This window comes from Trichosporon asahii (genome assembly GCF_000293215.1).
Source record: "Trichosporon asahii var. asahii CBS 2479 unplaced genomic scaffold scaffold00018, whole genome shotgun sequence".
NCBI lineage: Eukaryota > Fungi > Basidiomycota > Tremellomycetes > Trichosporonales > Trichosporonaceae > Trichosporon > Trichosporon asahii.
Window position 1 is genome coordinate 351635 of NW_014040906.1, and position 18678 is coordinate 370312.

General features: G+C 60.8%; 6 protein-coding genes across 6 annotated transcripts; 3 read left to right on the plus strand and 3 right to left on the minus strand.

The window, feature by feature from the left end:
- Nucleotides 1-613: 613 nt before the first annotated feature.
- A1Q1_08096 (meiotic recombination-related protein) lies at nt 614-2728 on the minus strand (the record flags this gene model as incomplete). Its single annotated transcript, XM_014326243.1, has 1 exon — nt 614-2728. The coding sequence occupies one exon, from the start codon at nt 2726-2728 to the stop codon at nt 614-616; it is 2115 nt and encodes a 704-aa protein (XP_014181718.1).
- A 1585-nt stretch (nt 2729-4313) lies between these two features.
- On the plus strand, nt 4314-6562 carry A1Q1_08097 (Lpd1; the record flags this gene model as incomplete). Its single annotated transcript, XM_014326244.1, has 7 exons — nt 4314-4334; nt 4442-4615; nt 4704-4777; nt 4816-5844; nt 5989-6037; nt 6201-6302; nt 6359-6562. 7 exons carry the CDS (start codon nt 4314-4316, stop codon nt 6560-6562), a joined length of 1653 nt encoding a protein of 550 aa, XP_014181719.1.
- A 2030-nt stretch (nt 6563-8592) lies between these two features.
- On the plus strand, nt 8593-9447 carry A1Q1_08098 (uncharacterized protein; the record flags this gene model as incomplete). The annotated part of the gene is made up of 3 exons (XM_014326245.1): nt 8593-8643; nt 8705-9342; nt 9390-9447. The coding sequence occupies 3 exons, from the start codon at nt 8593-8595 to the stop codon at nt 9445-9447; spliced, it is 747 nt and encodes a 248-aa protein (XP_014181720.1).
- A 1218-nt stretch (nt 9448-10665) lies between these two features.
- A1Q1_08099 (uncharacterized protein) lies at nt 10666-12405 on the minus strand (the record flags this gene model as incomplete). The annotated part of the gene is made up of 3 exons (XM_014326246.1): nt 10666-11739; nt 11782-12258; nt 12322-12405. The coding sequence occupies 3 exons, from the start codon at nt 12403-12405 to the stop codon at nt 10666-10668; spliced, it is 1635 nt and encodes a 544-aa protein (XP_014181721.1).
- Nucleotides 12406-12794: 389 nt separating this feature from the next.
- A1Q1_08100 (GPI anchor biosynthesis-related protein) lies at nt 12795-14340 on the plus strand (the record flags this gene model as incomplete). The annotated part of the gene is made up of 2 exons (XM_014326247.1): nt 12795-13535; nt 13588-14340. The coding sequence occupies 2 exons, from the start codon at nt 12795-12797 to the stop codon at nt 14338-14340; spliced, it is 1494 nt and encodes a 497-aa protein (XP_014181722.1).
- Nucleotides 14341-14663: 323 nt separating this feature from the next.
- A1Q1_08101 (uncharacterized protein) lies at nt 14664-16779 on the minus strand (the record flags this gene model as incomplete). Its single annotated transcript, XM_014326248.1, has 4 exons — nt 14664-15312; nt 15358-15591; nt 15744-16584; nt 16665-16779. The coding sequence occupies 4 exons, from the start codon at nt 16777-16779 to the stop codon at nt 14664-14666; spliced, it is 1839 nt and encodes a 612-aa protein (XP_014181723.1).
- Between the last annotated feature and the right edge of the window lie 1899 nt (nt 16780-18678).

Here is an 18678-nt window from a genome sequence, read left to right on the forward strand (position 1 = left end):
TCGTGACGCTCCCACTTTTTCCTCGGCCACTCAGGTACTCAGCTTCCTCAGCCCCTTGCGTATGAGCACCTCGGCGTCCAGGACTACACTCAAAGGACAAGGGAGACTAGATGCCGAACGAACAATTCTAAAATGACGAGCGGACCATCTGACGTCATCCACCCAACCGTGGACCTCACTACGTCATCGTCCGTGGAGTGGTGGTTCGGGTCGCACTTCGGCTCGTTGTCTCCCGAACAGCTCGGTCAGTTCCTGGAGAACCTGTCGGAAAGGAGTACTCTTAGGGACAGCACGGGCCTGGCCACCGCTATTCCTGAGGGCTGCTTCGTTGGTGGAAAAAAGGACGGATGAGATGAGGCGATCCTTACGCTCGCGCTTGGACTTTTGTGTGGCACTTCAATCAATCACTTTCGCATCTTGGAAAGACTAGAAACTACGGATAAGATCACAGATCACACAGACAGATATCGGACTGGGAGTACTGCGGTGGGGGTGAGGGCTACGAATAACTAACAATCTCCTAACTTCTCTGAATCTCCTTCCAACACTTTCCTCGCACTGCTCGGCCCATCAGGACCTAGTGCAGCGATACCTCGGCCCTTCGGACCTCGGCTTAGAGCTCATTCTTAAGCTTCTCAGCCGCATTCTTGACCTTGTCAGTGACCTTGGCGTGCTCGTGCGACCTAGACAGCGACGAGGCAGACTTGGAAGCAGCCGAGGCGAGGGACGAGGCACTCTTCGAGGCGACAGAGTAGATGGAGCTGAGGGACTTGCGGTGGAGCGAGGCGGTGTGCGAGGCGACGCTGGCGGCGGACGAGGCGCTGCGCGACGCAATGGTGTACGCCGAGTGAGCCTTGTAGCTCGCCTCGGAGGCGACGGAGTGTGCGGCCTGCTTGGCACTCAGGGACGAGACGGAGGCGGCGTGCGAGGCCGAGGACCAGTGCGAGGACCAAGACTTGGACGCAGCGCTAGCGGCAGAGGTAAGCGACGCCTCGTCCTTGTGCGCCTCGGCGCGGGCGGAGGCCTTGTGCCACTCGTGCTCGAGCGACTTGGAGACGGAGTGGGCGCTGGCCTCGGCGTGCGCGGCGACGGACTCGGCGGAGCGAGAAGCAGAAACAGACGCCTGGGACCAGGCACTGTCAGCCGAGCGAGACATGGAGTACGCGGCGGAAGAACCAGACTGGACAGCCTTGTTCAGGACGGACGAAACAGACGACATGCCGTGCTCAAACTTCTGCTCGGGGGAGAGCTTGGAGCTGAAGAGCACGCTAAGCATGCCTCCCGTGGCCGTGTCGGCGATGGAGTAGGCGTGATGGAGCGCGGCCTCGATATTGCCCCAGAGCTTCTGGAAGGCGTTCTTGTGCTCGATGTGGCGGGTGCGCATCTCCTGGAGCAGCTCGGGGCGGCCGAGCAGCTTGCTGTCGTCGACGCCGTGCGAGCGGAGCGTGGCGCGGAGACGGGCGTCTGGCCAGGACAGGTACTCGTGCTTCTTGTAGTGGTAGTGGTCCTGCATCTTCGTCTGGAGCTCCTGGCGGTTCTTCGGCTTCCAGTTGTCCTGGATGAAGCCGTTGTCGACGAGCCACTGGCGCATCGAGTTGTCGCTCCAGGCGCCCCAGATCGTGCTTTTCGCATCGTTGTAGTGCTCGTCCATAAGCTTCAGGTACTTGTCGCGCTTGAGCTCGGGCGACTCGGGAGACAGAACGCCCTCGTTGATCAGCCACTTGCGCAGGTCAGAGTCCGTCCAGTCAGAGTAGACCTTGTCCTTGGCGTCGTAGTAGTACGTCTTCATCGACTTGAGCAGCTGGTCGCGCTTCGTCTCCGGCGGCGGGATGATGCCGTGCGACACAAGCCAGTCGTGCAGGTTGCTGTCCGACCAGGCGTTGTAGATCGGGCCAACGGCCTTGGTGTAAGCCTCCTTGACGGCGGCGAGCAGTCCGTGGCGGTCCTTGGGGGGTGGGTTCGGGTTGATCTTGTGCGCGGAAAGCCACGACTTGAGGTCGTCGTCGTCCCACGAGCTGAACACGTAGTCCTTGGCGTCGTCGTACTTGCGCTGAGCCCAGTAGGCGGCCTGGGAGCCGGCAGAGTGAACAGAAGCAGCAACGTTGGACGCGACCGACTCGGCAGAGGGGCGGGCCCACTTGTCAAACGACGAGAGCGAGGCCGACGCCTCGCTAGCGAGCGACTCGGCAGAGGGCTTGGCCCACTTCTCAAAGCTCTTCGCGCTCGCCTCGGCCTCGGCCGCGAGCGTCTTGGCCTCCTTCTTCGCCTCACGAGCGAGCGACTCAGCGGTCGGCTTGGCCCACTTCTCAAAGCTCGAGGCCGACTTGGACGCCTCGCTGGCGAGCGATTCGGCAGAGGGCTTGGCCCACTTTTCAAAGCTGGACGCGGACGCCTCGGCCTCAGACGCAGCGTGGCGCACGTCAGCCTTGAGCGTGTCGGTCGGGCCGCCAAACATGGCGCTGGACAGACGCGAGGCCTTGTTCTTGGCCAGGGCGAGGAGCTCCTCGCGCGTGCTCTGCGGGGAGAGGATGCCCTGCTCGACGAGCCAGAAGCGGAGGTCGGACTCGGACCACTTCTCGAGTGCCTCGTCCTTCAGGTCCTCGATGCCTGCTTTGATGTGGTGGGTTGCGGCGGCGCCGTGAGAGGATGCGTCCGAGGCCGAGTCGCGCTCGAAGAGGCCCGCATTCGCGGTAGCTGCGAGCAACGCGATGAACAGCGTTGTCCTCATGATGGATTGGGTGAATGGATGAGGAAGAGGAAGGAAGGATCAGAAAGTAGTTTTCACTACCCGGTTAAGCTGGGAGCGGCGAACGATCGCTAAGGGTGTACCGCGCGCTAGAGGGCGGGAGTGATGATGTTTGCGTGTGTGTGTGTGTGTGCCCTATGGGTTTTGCATCGTCGTCATAGGCAGCAGCGTGCTCAGTGAGGTAGTAGAGTCAGTCAGTGTACGGTGGTGAGAGCTTGGGCCAGAGATGGTGACGGAATGTCGGTGATGTGACGTCATGCCCTCGCTCAGTTGTGTCCAAGTGACCAATCGGCGCAGGCGGGCGAAAGACTACTGCAGAGTCTGGCCCACTGTAAAGCTACCTTTCGCTTGCAGAGGGTTGACTGGACTGTGGACTGTGCATGACACCTGCTCCATAAGCCTGCCCAGATCCAAGACAGTGGGACACTGCCGCCTGCGTGGATTGACTGCGCGCTTGCACAGTCGCGACACTGTCCAAGTAAGCTAGTGGAGTCTGGTCGTCTTTGAGGCCATTGATGGGGGGGGGTTTCACGATCTCACGAGTGGATGGAGACTCAAAACACGACAACGATAAAAGCATAGCAAGGGTTGGTGTTTCCAATCTCACGTGCAATGCGCCACGGGGGCCACCCCATCGCCCAACGGCAAGACACGGCACACCGCGCTGGCTGGTTGCCTCCGACCGGGCCGTCAGTGTCAGTGGGGAACCCCGGTCCCCGGAAAATCCATCGGACTTGCTATCACCCGCCCACCATTGCTATAGTCGCCGTCCGTTTTCCAACCACTTGCCGCCGGCTTGCATTCTCCTATTCCGTTCCGTCGTCTACTGCTAGTGTCATCGGGGCATGCACAATCTTATCTCCATTGCTTCGCCACACAAGTAGATGTCTTGGCTGTGTGGATCTGACTGAGACTGATGCATGCATGCACACAGTCCGTTTATGCTATCAATCCGTGTGTGCAGAGAAAGTCCGTGTGTGTGCGACGCCATATAGATTTCGCAGGGGCGGAGGTGAGATTTCCGCTCTGCGGTCGATCGCGCTAGAACCCAGCTGGGCCATGCTGATTAGGGACAGTGGGATGAGTGGTTAATGACAAGCTGGCGGATGGCGTAGTGGGCAAGTTATCCAACATGGCGCTTAAAAGTTCCAACGACAAAGCACATTCCGACAACATCGACCAACGGAGATGGCATCTGCAGTTGAATTGTATAGTCGGGATATTGTGATAGGAGATGGTTGTGTCCATATTTCCAAAGCGCTGGCTGTTGATGGAATAAAGACGGTGCCACATTTGTTGGGGCGGGGCGGGCCCGGCGGTACTCGGCCGGCACATGGCAGACGGAGTTCCCCATCCCACCCTGGACACACCGTCGCCCAGCTAGCCCAGCTGGCCCAGCCAAGCGTCACCGTAGGCACCAGGTCACCTGCACCGTAGCGGGGCGTAGGAGGCCTGTCATAGGGTGATGCACCCGCTGAGCCTCCATCCACCAACCAGGCAGATATTATCGTTGCCAGTCCACCACACCTCCCTCCTCACCACCCACTCCTTCAACATCCCAACCACCATGTTCGTCCGGGCACCCCTCGTACGTATCCCCTTGACACCGGCGCGCCCTTGCTGTGTGCTGCGCCGAACAACACGCAGCATGCACAGACTCTCCGGTTCCTCGCTTCGCATGACTAATCCCCACAGTCCACTAACCTTCTCCGCCCCCTCTCCCACCCCGGCTCGTCCTACACCGCCGGCCGCCACCTCATCCGCGTCCGTCACCTCGCCTCCGAGGCTGGTGCCTACGACGTCGCCGTCATCGGCGGTGGCCCCGGTGGTTATGTCGCTGCCATCAAGGCCGCCCAGGAGGGTCTCAAGGTAAGGTGTCATTGTTGACAAGAGTGGGGGAAGCACCACTTTCTCCGATCGACAACCATTCGACCGGACAACATCGCTGACAAACCAGACCGTCTGTATCGAGAAGCGCGGCAAGCTCGGAGGAACCTGCCTGAACGTCGGCTGCATTCCCTCCAAGGCTATGTGAGTTGTACGGCATCGAGGGTGAACTGACATTGCAGGCTTAACAACTCCCACATCTACCACACCATCACCCACGACACCAAGAACCGCGGTATCGATGTCGGCGAGGTCAAGGTGAACCTCCCCAACATGCTCGCTGCCAAGGATGCCTCCGTCAACGCCCTCACCGGCGGTATCGAGACCTACCTCTTCAAGAAGTACGGTGTCGACTACATCAAGGGTACTGCCTCGTTCGAGTCGCCCCACAAGCTCAACGTCGCCCTCAACGACGGCGGTGAGACCCAGGTCGAGGCCAAGAACGTCATCATTGCCTCTGGCTCCGAGGTCATGCCCTTCCCCGGCATTGAGATTGACGAGGAGCGCATCGTCTCCTCGACTGGTGCCCTCTCCCTCAAGGAGGTCCCCCAGAAGATGATCGTCATCGGTGGAGGTGTCATTGGTCTCGAGCTCGGCTCTGTCTGGTCGCGCCTCGGCGCCGAGGTCACCGTTGTCGAGTTCCAGGGCGCCATCGGTGCCGGCATGGACGGTGAGGTCGCCAAGAACTTCCAGAAGATCCTCCAGAAGCAGGGCTTCAAGTTCAAGCTCAACACCAAGGTCGTCTCTGCCGAGCGCCAGGGTGACAACGTCAAGCTCAAGGTCGAGTCGGCCAAGGGCGGCAAGGAGGAGGAGCTCGACGCCGACGTCGTTCTCGTCGCCATCGGCCGTCGCCCCGTCACCAAGGGCATGAACCTCGAGAAGGTCGGCGTCGAGCTCGACCCCAAGGGCCGTGTCGTCATTGACGACCAGTTCAACACCTCCGTCCCCGGCGTCAAGTGCATCGGTGACGCCACTTTCGGCCCCATGCTTGCCCACAAGGCCGAGGAGGAGGGTATTGCCGCCGTCAACTACATCAAGCACGGCCACGGCCACGTCAACTACGACGTCATCCCCTCCGTCGTTTACACCCACCCTGAGGTCGCCTGGGTCGGAAAGACCGAGGAGCAGCTCAAGGCCGACGGCGTCAAGTACAAGGTCGGAAAGTACCCCTTCGCCGCCAACTCGCGTGCCAAGACGAACCAGGACACTGAGTGAGTATCCCACGGCGAGCGGCGCCGCAGGCGCCAGCGAGCCGGGGCAGAAGTCCAAGGGTCCGCGACATCTCGAGTGATCCCGACACTGCCCCCTCTCTCTCGCCCAGCTATCACCTCGTCACCATCAGCTAACCCCCGCAGCGGCTTCGTCAAGCATCTCGTCGAGAAGGACACTGAGCAGATCCTCGGCGTGAGTACCAATTTCATCGCTTACATAATCCGTCGTCAAGTGGAGGTGCCTCCACCACCTCCACCAGACCTCCACCCACCACCACCCAACCTCTTCTCCACGAACGCCAACCTCTTCCACAACTCTTCTGCAACTTCTTCAGAGCGCAAACGCTGACCTGCAGACTCACATTATTGGCTCGGATGCGGGGGAAATGATCGCCGAGGCCTGTCTTGCGCTCAACTACGGCGCCTCCGCCCAGGACGTCGCCGACACCTGCCACGCCGTGAGTACAAGTTGACGGGTGCCACACAGCTTTGCCTCCTCCACTCCACTCCCCAGATCTGCGCACTAGCGCCAGACGCTAGCCCGCTAGCCCCGTTCCTGTCGAGAGACTGCGCACAGGGAGTGGAGGCAAGTGGCAGAACCAAATGTGGCACCCCGTCATCCCTCCACGAACCACAACTAATTCCACAGCACCCCACGCTCTCCGAGGCCTTCAAGGAGGCCGCGATGGCTGCCCACGGACAACCGATCAACTTCTAAGCGGCAAGCACCTCGCGTTTCGTTCGAGGAGGTCCGTGCTGTAAGTGGGGGGTCGAGTTGGGAGTGGGCTGTGCGCAATTGCGCGGCAGCCCAGATCGCGGCTGTCACCAGTGCCTGCACCAGTGCATCAGTGGCTGCCCGATTGTAATAAAAGTACCGATCACTCAAGAGTATGAGTATATGCAAGCATATCCGTAGATACAGGCTTTGGCGTCGAGTGGCCCAGGCCCAGAGTTTTCATCGTTCCGCCGACGCCGTCTGTTGCCACCTGTTATCGCCTGTTGTCGCCTGTTGCTGCAGTCCGACTTGTCTGGCTGTTGGGCGTCACCAAGGGACACAATGACGCCGGCAGTGAGCCGCCGCACTGACTCGCGGACTGCTGAGCTTGCACTGCGCATCGCGCGTGTGATCGATCTAAGGGCCCGACCCCCGACCCGGGGCCCGCATGCAGTTCAGCTCCCTCGTGGATCAAGGAATGTCGGTGGCTACTGCGAGCTGCCCCCGCATGCCTCGCATGCCTCGCATGCCTCGCACGTCACATCCACCCACCCTGGTACAGTGTCATGCGCATCTCGAACCGAAGTTTGTCGTACGGGTGCCGCCCGTGGCCGCTCCCGTGAAGGTCAACACGCCTGCCAGCTGAATATCTAACTACACCGACAGTGGCGGTGTCACGTACATGATTTGCACGCTATGGCTGATGCTGTGGGCGCACATATATTCGAGTATCGCGCGTCGCGAGGGCAACGGAGAATCGTCGCTGCCTTGCGCGCCTTGTGCGCCTTGCGGACGAGTACAAGATCGGGCCAATCCCTCATGCCCACATGCCCTCATCTTGCAACTCGATTCGTTCATCCAAGCCGAGCAACCGGGAGACTCACGTGACCAGCATTGGGTGTGGCGAAGGTGGACGCGCAGTTGGGTTTGGCAGGGAGGCAGGGATCTAGGAAGGAGTGAAATGTGGCCTCACAACTATCCATGGCTTGTCATTTAGACCACGTCCTTAGCGCTTGGATAGCATAGCTCCAGAGGAGCTCACAACTCGCGAAGACGAGGGGCTGATAGCACGGCCTTCGAGGTACGGCAGGTTCGGAAGGTCCACTGCTTCGCCAACGGCGCTAACTGCGATGGTAGTCACGCCAGTAGGCTTGTAGACGCCAGTGCGCTCTGTCTGCAGAGCAGTGCCGCGTCGCACGTGGACGAGGTGGACGTGTGCGCGACGCGAATGGGCTGATCGACTGCGACTTCTGACTCGCGACAGATCGACACAAGACTGCTTCCGCCCCAACGCCCGCGGTCACCAGCGCTCATACCATCGATACCACCACGTTCTTCTTCGCAAACAACTCTCCTCTGCTCGCTGGCAAGGGTTCTCCTTGAGCTTCGTTCATTGTTGATCAACAACATTCTCCTCCCTCCTCAGTCGTTACTATTACCCTCCCACCCCCTGCCCCGAGCCCCAGTCATTGTCTCGTCACAGTCCGACCGTGCGTAAAACTGTCTCTCGCGCCCGGCCCCCCACCACCTCTTCATCTGTGTGTCGTTTGAGCTGTTTGGCAGTGGCATGTACTGACAGTAGGAACGATAGAACCAACGCGCTCAAACCCATCAATGCCCCCCCAACCAAAACGCCGGCGTACGACGCCTTCCTCGTCCTCCTCAACCACGTCTGAGGTCGTCGTTGCCGTCCGAGAACCAACGGCAGCGGATCCATTTTGGTGTTTGGTGTTTCAGGACTCGGTGGTCCGTTTCAAGGATGAAGGGCCTTGTCGTTGTTGGACGAATGCGTTCCTAGACGCCGCCCAAGGGATGAAACGTGGAACGCTCTCCAGATCGCCACCGCGGAGGAAGAAGTCGCGCGAGCTGAGAGCCGCGTGACGCCCGAGACTCGGAGAGGCATGCTGCAGGTCTTGCGCGAGTGCATCCGGGACACAGCCGAGTGCAGCGGGCAATGCGACGTACATGTCTGTCCTGGCGAAAGCCATGAACGCCTCGTAAACACGATTCACGACCCCTCGCACCTGTTCGCCATGCTGATGCAACAGGCGCGCGCGCTCGTACCCGCTTCCGGGTTCTCCGAGGTCATCGACTGGGCTCCCGTGTCCGACGATGGGCAGCTGAAGGTGATGCTCTGGCTCAAAGGTCAAGGACGAAGTGCACGAGGCCGACGACAGGGTCGATGAAGCGAACCCGCTGCGCGTCGATGAGCAGCGATTCTGGGATTATTGCAAGAGGCGTTCCGCTCAGCGCGCATCAATCGACCTGAAGCGCCAAGTGTTCATGGAGAAGATCGACAAGATAACGTCCACTGGTTCAACAACTATGACACGACCGGCACCTGTACCTTATCACGCGCCGGACCAATGCCAAGTCGTCCCCTGGGCATGGAACTTGGCCAAGGGCGGAGGGTCCGAAGCAACCCTCGCTGTCTTGGTGAGCGCCGTGCACCTGCGCCAGGGCGGGGCGGACACCAGCAGTTTGGATCCGGTGTATGAGCTCACAACCGAGGTCCGCTCCGCGTTCGAAGTACGCGAGAGCTTGACCGACAAGGGGAAGGAGAGTGTCATGAAAGCTGATACCGATCTTGAAGACGCGCTTGCGGGCCAACCCGCTGAACACAAATCCCTGACCACCATGCTCCGCAACCTTCCACCCTCCGCCGCACCTTCGATCGCCAAGGCGATCGCGTCCTACAACCCAGCCCCAGATGAGATTGAAAAGGTGCGCAACCTCGTCGAGACTGCTTCGCCAAAATTTCTGCACTTTGTGAAACTGTACGAGTGAGTACATGCAGAGCTTGCTGGCCTCCAATGCTGAGACATCCAAGGCACAAGCACCGCATCACATTTGTCCGCAATCATGAAGGCTTCCCCACTGCGTTCTAGAGGACCGCAATACGGGAGGACGTCTGGCATCTGACAGTGCGCGTGCTACACAGGGCAGAGAGCGCGTGCGACAGTCGCTTCACCCCAAATCCTAACAACTCGCCGGTCGGCCTTCTCTCTATGTGGATGATCCACGACCGCCAACATGGCGCTCGGGACATTTGTCAGGCTTGGTGATGGATATGTCGTGTCCACCCCATGCACCTCGGAAGCCAACATTGTGTGCACACCGATCCCACCACGTCCCTTTCGACTTGGGGATGAAGAAGCCGTTCCCCGAGTACCTCGAGGGCTAAGACCACGCTCAAGTCAATGCGAGGGTCGAACTCTGGCGCACAAACACGCTCGTGTCTTCCTGGCCCGTGGACGTTTTGGTATTTTCTTGGAAAGTTGCAGTGGGTCTAGGCTATGACCACACCGAGGCTTACAAACAGGACACCTGGCGCAGACTATCGTCAATGTCCTGCACCAGAGCGGCATCATGAAACAGCACCAGGAGCTTCCCCGGTTCCGCCTCTCCTCCGAGGCCAGAACGGAATATCGCTGGAACGGTCTTCCTGACGCTGCCATCGAGATTCTATTTGGGGTACCAGCCCCCGATCATCACCGCAGGCCGAGGGAGGGCCGAATGTATCATCCCTTGCCACTGTCACGAGGTACATGGGTGCCGCGCCGCTCTGCGTTGAGGTATACGGACTCGGTTCAGAGGTTGGGGATGAAGTTGCATGGCCTACGCGTGACAAGAAACCCAGAGGTCGTTTCTGTCGCAGCTCTGCTGAGCGTTCTTTGCTAGACCTGTCGGACTCTGTCAAGCTTTGCGAAGCTCTGCCAAGCTCTGTCAAGCTCTGTCAAGCTCTGCCCAGACTGTCATGCCCGGGACTCGGCTTCATGCAGGTCCTGCTGGTCCTTCAAGTCCTGCAACGTCCCTTCCACACCGCCACAACGCCCGTCAGCCCCCCGACACCACTAACATGTCAAGATATTCGACGCTGAGTCAGCATCACTGATCGCATCACTGACCGCATCACTGACAGCGACCATAGTCCGAGGCACAGACGCGCTGCATGCCATGTTGAAGAGTGCGCTGGCACATACAACTGTCCAGAGAAGGGAGGTGCCAGCCGTTCGGCGGTATTGATACATGTTCCTCTACATGCTCTCTACATGCTCCTCTACGTGCTCCTCTGCATGCGCTTCGCGCTCTCTCCTCTCTGCACTCTACTCCTGATTCGCGAGATACCACACGACCCCCGTGGAGCTCTTCGTGCTCCACGAAAGACTGCACTTGCCCTCGCGCAGGACCGGGTTCCACGCCAACCCATTAACGACGCCATGCACCGGGATCTTCTGCACAGTCTGCTTGTTCCACACGCCGATCAGATAGATAAAGGGGTCGTCGCCGCCCACGGCCAGCAGCTCGCCGTCGGGACTGAAGGCGATGTGCCGGATCGCACCGCTGGGTTGGTGGTATGTCCGTTCGAGGAGCCAGTCCCGTGCCGAGTACAGGGACACACGGGCATCTTGGCCGCCGACTGCCAGGTACTTGCCCTGCGGTTGGAGGGCGAGCGAGAGAAGGGAGGAAGGTGAAGAGAGGAGCTGGCGGTAACAGGGAGCGAGTTGCTTGTGTTTCCGCCGGAGGAGTTCGCGGGATGCGGCGGCTCGAGCAGCGGCAACGGCGGCGGCACCGTCGGGTTTCGGGGAGGGGGCAGCGGGAGCGGGAGCGGGGGAGGGATGGTCGGGTGCTGGGCTTGGCGCGGCAGTAGAGGCAGCCGCGGGCGTGGCGGCGCCAGGAGTCGCCATGTCGACGTCCTGCTTGGCGTCGGGGGCGGTCACCTCGATGGTCGGGTTCTCCTCCTCGCCCTCACCCTCGCCCCCCTCGGCCTTGGCATCCTCGCCCTCGGGCTTCTCCTCATCCGCTTCTCCCTCCTCGCCCTCGGCGACCTCGGCGCCCTCCGCCGATGTAGCAGCAGCAGGCGTGGCGGCCTCCGGCTCGTCCCGTGTCCGCTTGACTTCGTCTTCCTCTCCATCCGCTTCTCCCTCGCCCTCAGCAACCTCAGCCTCAGCCTCAGCCTCGGGCTCGGGCTTCTCAGCAGACCCCTCCTTGGAGTCGAGACGGGGCTTCTTCGTTGGCGGCTCCTCGTCCTTGGCCTCCGCCTCGACCTCTGCTTCCGGCGACGGCGAGAGAGGTGGCGGCGCGCGCTCCTCAACCGGGTACCACCAGGCATTAAGCGATCCGTCGTTCGAGACACAGAGTACTGCGTCGCCGCCCTTCCAGAACCGAAGGGAGTTGATCTGTTGTCAGCTACGGCGGGCGCCAACAGAGCTTGCACTCACTTCCTGGATCAGGTCAATCCCCGCGCCGCCCATCATGATGTCTTGCCTTTGCTCCCACACCCCATTCTTCTTCTGAAAGAAGTACACCTCGTCCCTGGCTTGACGGGGGCAGACGGCCGCGAACTGCTCTCCATCCGGATGCCAGGCGATGTGCAGCACCTCGCCGGGGATCTTGAACTTGGCCAGCGGGGACACGCCGCCCGCCACATCCCAGACCGCAACGTAGCCGCCACTGCTCGATGAGCCCGGCTTGCACCCCGATGCGAGGACTGTGGGCTCTGTCGGCGACCACGCGACCGCGATGGTGACGTTGCTAGCGGGATGAGGGGACTTCATGCCGGTTCCCGTGCCCTCGACGCCGCCGCCGGGACGCACATCCCACACTCGCAGGCCGCCGCCCTCCGTTCCAGTCGCTATGCGCTTGCCATCGCTCGACCAGGCCAATGACCGAACAGGCTTGGCATTGCCACCGCGCACCTCTATCGGACGCCCAAAGCGGGGAACCTGTCGTCAGCTAGAATGTCCATGGTGACAGCTTACAGGAAGTCCGCGTGCGGAGAAGGAGCGCGACGGGAAAGCGTCGTACCGCAGGAAGCCGTCGATTTTCTCGCTGTCTGTCGCCATGGCTTTGGCTCCCGGCGCGGATGCGGTTGATGACGGGCGACATTGTTGTCGCGAGATAAAGTGAGGTCCAGGCAGGTCCGGCGATCGGGGCCACCGTGGGAAACCGGCTAGGAGGCGTTCCGGAACGCGTCCAACGGTGACCTCCACCTCAGCGATCGACTTCGGCACGTTCGCTACTATCGACGAGAGAACCATGGGGGACTACAAGACGGAGAAGGAGGCGTTCCACGCCGACAATCCCGGCTCGAGCGTGCACCTCATCAACGCCATCAGCCTCGTGTCTCTCGTAAGCTGCCCTGTTGCGCCCCTCTAGCTCACCCCAGACGTCGTATGTCCTCTACGCTGCCGTGAGCCGGCGATCGCGCTCGCCGCTCCTTGACTGGGCGACCATGGTGCTCCCCCTTCTTCTGGCAGTGACGCTATTCTCGACTTTGGGTACTGCGCTCGCACTGAACGTGTTCCTCGCCGGCGTCGGCATCCTCGGCGGGGCGCTCGGACGGCGCCGCGGCATCGTGCGCGAGAAGCCGAAAGGCCGCTGGCTGGACGAGAGCGACAGCGACGAGGACGGGCCAAGCGGTACGCCTGTTGTTGCGCATCGCGCCAAGCCGCCTTCACTCGTGCTGGCCGAGGAGAAGCCGCTGCCGACTCCCATCTCCCGCTCGTCCAGCTTATCCTCCCCGATCTCGCGCCGGCGCACGAGCCCTTCCCCCGACGGGAGCTTCAGCGTCGACATGCCCGACTCGCCGACTGACTGGTCCTACCCGCCGACGATTAAGGAGCCCGTACCCCGCAACAAGCGGCGGCAGGAGGTGGCACCGGCTCCCAAGCCCAGCGGACACATCCCCTTCCTCTCTGTGTACCGCGCACACATGATGGTCATGACTGTGCTGTGTATCCTGGCCGTCGACTTCCCCGTCTTCCCCCGCATTCTGGGAAAGTGCGAGAGCTTTGGCACGTCACTCATGGACGTCGGCGTCGGAAGCTTCGTCTTCTCACTTGGCATTGTCAGCTCGCGCGCCTTCAATCGTGCCTCTGGCGCGGGCGCCGCGCTCAAGAGCCTCCGCGCCGCTGTGCCTGTGCTCGCGTTGGGTCTCGTGCGCCTCATGATGGTCAAGGGGGCGGAGTATCCTGTGAGTGGCCACTGAGCAGCTACGAAACGACGCGGGGTGAGCTGACAGACAGGAACACGTCACAGAGTACGGAGTGCACTGGAACTTCTTCTTCACGCTCGGCCTCGTGCCTGCCATATCGGCATTCCTGCGTCCGCTGCGCCGGCTCAACGTCAAGTGGACGACGGTCGGTTTGATCATTGCGGTGTTGTATCAGCTGGTCCTGTCGCGGACGTCGCTTCAGTCCTTCCTCCTGTCTGACTCGCGGCCGGGTCTGCTAGGCGAGAACAAAGAGGGTATCGCCAGTCTGCCCGGATACATCGCGTTCTTCCTGATCGGGCTCTCGATCGGAGAGCACATCCTGCGTCTGGGTGACACGAAGGCCGACTCCCCTGAGGAAGCCTCCGAGAAGCTCGCCAAGCGCAAGACGGAGCTCATGCTCGAGCTCCTCGGCTATGCGGCCGCGTCGTGGCTTGCAATCTGGGCGCTGAAGTGGCTCGGCGTCCCCGTCAGCCGCCGCTTCGCCAACCTGCCGTACGTGCTCTGGACGACAGCATACAACACGAGCTACCTCGCCGGCTTCCTGGCGCTCGAGCTCGCCCTATTCCCGAATGGGAGCGCCGATGCGTGCCCGCCTCTCCTCGAGGCTGTGAACAGAAACGGACTCGCCGTGTTCCTCCTTGCCAACCTCATGACGGGGCTCGTCAACGTCAGCATGCAGACGATGTATGCGAGCCACGCCACCGCGCTGACCGTGCTCGCGGCGTACTCCGCCGGCATCTGTGCGATTGCCTGGGCGATTAGAAGATATAGAATCAAGATTTAGGTTAAACATGCATGACACTGTACTAGGGTTGATGCAACGATCCGAGTTGGGTCGTTTCGTGTAATCTTCGTGTTGTCATAGGAGCGCGAGGATCGCCCCACGCACGACAACGGGTAGTCGGCCGAAGATAAGGATCTCGGGCCGTCCTGTGGCGCTCGCCACCAAGCCACAGTCCTGAGACCCATGTGGTGCACAGTGCACTGCTTCAATCTCTGGTGACTACCAAGATGCCGCCCGATGCTGCTCGAGTCTGTTGTGAAGCGAGATTACCCTAACATCTGCAGATGACACTACAAGACTGTATATATATGACTATATTATATCTACTTAGGCTGGCCAGGGGCGCGGCAGGAGAAGGCGGTGGTGTTCTTCTTCTTGTACGCGTCGATGGCGGACTCGATACCGGCGTAGCAGCCGAGACCACAGAGCGAGAGCGACGCAAGGAAGATGAGGAGGAGGAAGATCTTGGCGTACCAGTACTTCTTGAAGCCGCGCTTCCAGCGCGAGAGGTCGCGCCACGAGTCGACGCGGTTCGAGTACTCGGGCACTCCAGGCTGCCACGGCTCGTCGCCCTTGCACGCGTCGGTCTGCATCCAGTGGCCGAGCAGGAGGATGGGCGGGAACGTGTAGGTGAACTGCAGGATACAGGCGGCTCCGATGAGGGTGGAGAGCGAGGCAATGTTGGGAACGGCAGAGCCGAGAACCCAAGCGACGGCCCAGTAGCCAATGACGAGGAAGGTCCAGATGAAAGTACCCTTGCGGGTGTGGAGCTCGGGAGCCTTGAAGTAGGTGCGGAACACGTTGTGGTAGATGACCTTGACACCGACGTTGGCGTAGAGGACAGTGGCGACGGCGGTCGAGATCAGGCCGATGATGTTGCACGCAAGCTGCATCGGGTAGTTGTCGAAGTTGAGCGAGGGCAGGATAGCGGTGTACTCTCCCTGGTACGAGTAGACGAACAGACCGAAGAACCTGGCCGTCAGCGATGAATTGGAGACTAGAAGTGCGGTCACTCACATGTACATGAACCAACAGAAGAACTGGCCACAGAAGGCAGACTTCCAGAAGTCGCGGGGGCGGCGCATCTCAGCCATGAACTCGGTGAAGATCATGGCACCGCCGTAGGCGAAGACGACCTGCTGGACACCCTGGACCTGCATGTACCAGCCGGCAGTGTAGTTGGGGACCCATCCGGAGCGGTGAATGGGGCCGAGCTCGGTGTGGCCGGACTGCGAAGGGATGGGATCGTAGCTACCTACGTCAGCAAGGTGCCTCGTGGAAACTTTCACCACCAGTTGCCACAATCACGCCACATTCCACCAACCATCCAACGACGTGCGATTGGGTAGCTGGCTATGGCGAGGCGTTGATCGTGGCACACGCAGGTGTTTCGCACTACTTACATGGCGGAGCCGACCATCATGATGATCATCATGACGATGTTGAGGAAGACGTTGATGTTGGTGAACCAGGCGAACGAGCGGAAGCTCTTGATCTGGCCCGCGATCATACCAAGAAGGGCCCAGAAGACACAGAGAGCAATGTAGCAGAACTTGTACTTGATGATCGTGTCGAGCTTGGTGCCACATCCGATGATGAGAATGGCGACGTTGAAGATGAGCTGCAGCGACTGGAGAATGTTGAAGATGTGACGGACAGCCTTGCCGTACGTGCGCTCACCGAGGTCGGCGTAACACGTAACGGGGTACTTCTCCGAGTCGAGGTGCATGTAGAGGCGCCAGAGAATCTGGCCACCGGCGAAAGCGAGCAGGAAGAAGAACGTGTAGACGAGGACACCGGGGCCGTAGCCGAGCTGCTGGAAGGCGTAGGGCGCAGACGAGAAACCAAGAATGTCGGTCGTGATCAGGTAGAAAACGATCTGCCAAGAAGCAACACGCATAAGGCGGTAGGCCGTCTCGGAGACACCGGGGTAGGGGCTGCCGCCCTCAGTGGGGGCACCGACAGTGGTAGCGGCACCCATCTTCTCGCGCTTGAACTGCTTCTCGGCGTCGGCGGGCGTGGGAGCCACCATCGTGTCGGATCCGGCGTCGCTGTCGTGGTGGTAGTTGGCCATCTTCTGGCTGGGGTGGTTGGGGGTAACGATCTTGCTGCTGCGGCCCGTGATGCGCTTGAAGACGACGCTCCATGGCGAGTCCGGGATGGGACGCGGGTCGTGGTCCTCGTGCTCACGCTCAATCTTGGCGTAGTACATGTACACCTCGACGGGGCGCTCGTTAATCGAGGCTGTGTGATTAGCCGTCGCGATCTCGAAACACTCTCGCAATCACGGCTCCGGCAGTCACCCGGCTCCGCGAGATACTTACCATCAAAAAGCTCCGGGTTGACGATGCGCTCCTCCTCAAGCTCGGTGTGCTTGAGGCGGGGGTCGACAGAGTCGGGCCCCATCAGGTTGCCCTGCGAAACGAGATCGGACGCCATCTTGTGCGGGGTACCAGTTGACGATCTCTTGTGATCGCGACTAAGCTGGCTGGCTATGGGAAAAGTTCGAGCCGGGGCATCTTTCCTTTTTGAACTATATAGGTGGGGTGCGTTTGCGGAGGAGGTTTGCGCTCGCGCTCGCGCTACAGTGCACACGACAGTTTCCTGCCCGAAAGCCGCGAGGCCGCGGGCTCGGTCCCTTCGCCGCCCGCTCCGGTAGCGGTTTTCCCAGCTGAGCCGCCGGTCCTGGGATGTCCCAGGTTGAACGCAGGACCTAAGGATGACCCAGGATGAGTCAAGGCTCTGGAGGGGTAAAGCTAGGTTGACCCCGGTGGTCGCCGGTCGAGGTCGCCGAATGATGTCCCGTTATCGCGTGTCTGGGAGGGGATGCGAGGGCGAGCCCCAGATGACCCACATGCTCCACCACATGCTCCACTACCGTACCTTGAGTCGCCGCCGCAACGCCGCCAATCCGCGGCAAGATTATGCATCAGCGCCGCACCTTCCCTTGCCCTCCCCTGCCGCCTCCCTTCGGCAATGCCCTGGAGACCCAAGTTTACTCGGTTTGGGCAAGGAGTAGAGCAGATAACGGAGGAGCACTCGCCGCAACTGTCCTGGTTGTCCTGGTCGGCCGGCGCATGTCACTGGCTCATTCACAAGCTGTCAGGGCTCAAGGCAACGGTGCCGAGCGATGGAGCGTGCAGGTGGCTCCAAAAATAGACAGGGTTGCTGATGTGATTCAGGCCCGGCCCACTTTACCGTCCTTTTCCACAATTTTTTTCGAGCGGCCATCTCCGGCCATAGAGTGCTTCTGCACTCATTTCCGCTGCTTGCTCGCGCGCTGGTCGGTACGCTCGGCTCGTTTAGGGGCTTGTTTGGACACCTGTCGTGCATCGGAATCAGCGCATGGAATGTTGACACCCGTTGTGAAGCTTAGATCCGGAGTAGTGCGCTCTGGGGCATCTGGGGCACCCATCGCAGCCCACCTCGCAGCTCATCAGCCGTGTTTCCCAGCTGTTGTCGCAAGCATCCCACTTAGCACACTGCCACAGACGATCCTGCGATCACAGGCGGCCACCGAGAATGACCCGAGACTACGAGGTCGCCGCACCGATCTGTGGCAGCAGCCAATCATGCAAGACAGGGTGGGGACGCTGGCGACGCAGACCGGAAGAACTACCGAGGGCTCCTGACTCGCGTGACCTGGGACCGATATCGCAAGCGGCGTCCCCCGCGCCCCCGGACGGCGTCTGGTACTCTGGCCTATCTGGGGTCAAGTAGATCTCCGCACGGCGCACTGTGGAGCCGTCGAACCGTCGAGCGTTAATCCGCAGTTTGAATGCAACGACAGCGACTCGTCTACGCGCCGTTAACGGGTTCCTTCTGGTTCCTCTGCCCGGTACCGAGCGAGGTGCCGTCACCTCGCCCGTCGGCGACGGCCGGTGTGACGCTTTATTAGAGTTAGTTTCAGCGCGGCAGATCCTCCAACCTGACATCATCAACACAGACACAGCAAGGCACCGCGCACGCGCGCACCAAGATCCGAACGATCGACACGTTCCGCACTTAACAATGAACACACAGGCACACGCGCAGTGCTGCTGGGCATCCGGTTGTCTGGGTCCCGGACGTGTATTCATGCGGAAACCCGAGTCAACAGCAGGTGCGAGTAGCTGCCCCAGATCCTGCACGCATTCCCCGCCCGACAAACTGGGGCCATGCTGGACCGCAGAGCAGCTCGCCGTGGCCCACTGGAGGGCCCCAGGTCGGCCTCGGACTCATGACTCCGCCTTAGGGCAAGACAGAACCTACCGACAAACCGGGCAGGCAGAGCTGCTGCTCCGAATGGCCAGAAGAAGACCGCCGCCACTCACTGCGTGGGGGAACAGTCGGAAGTGC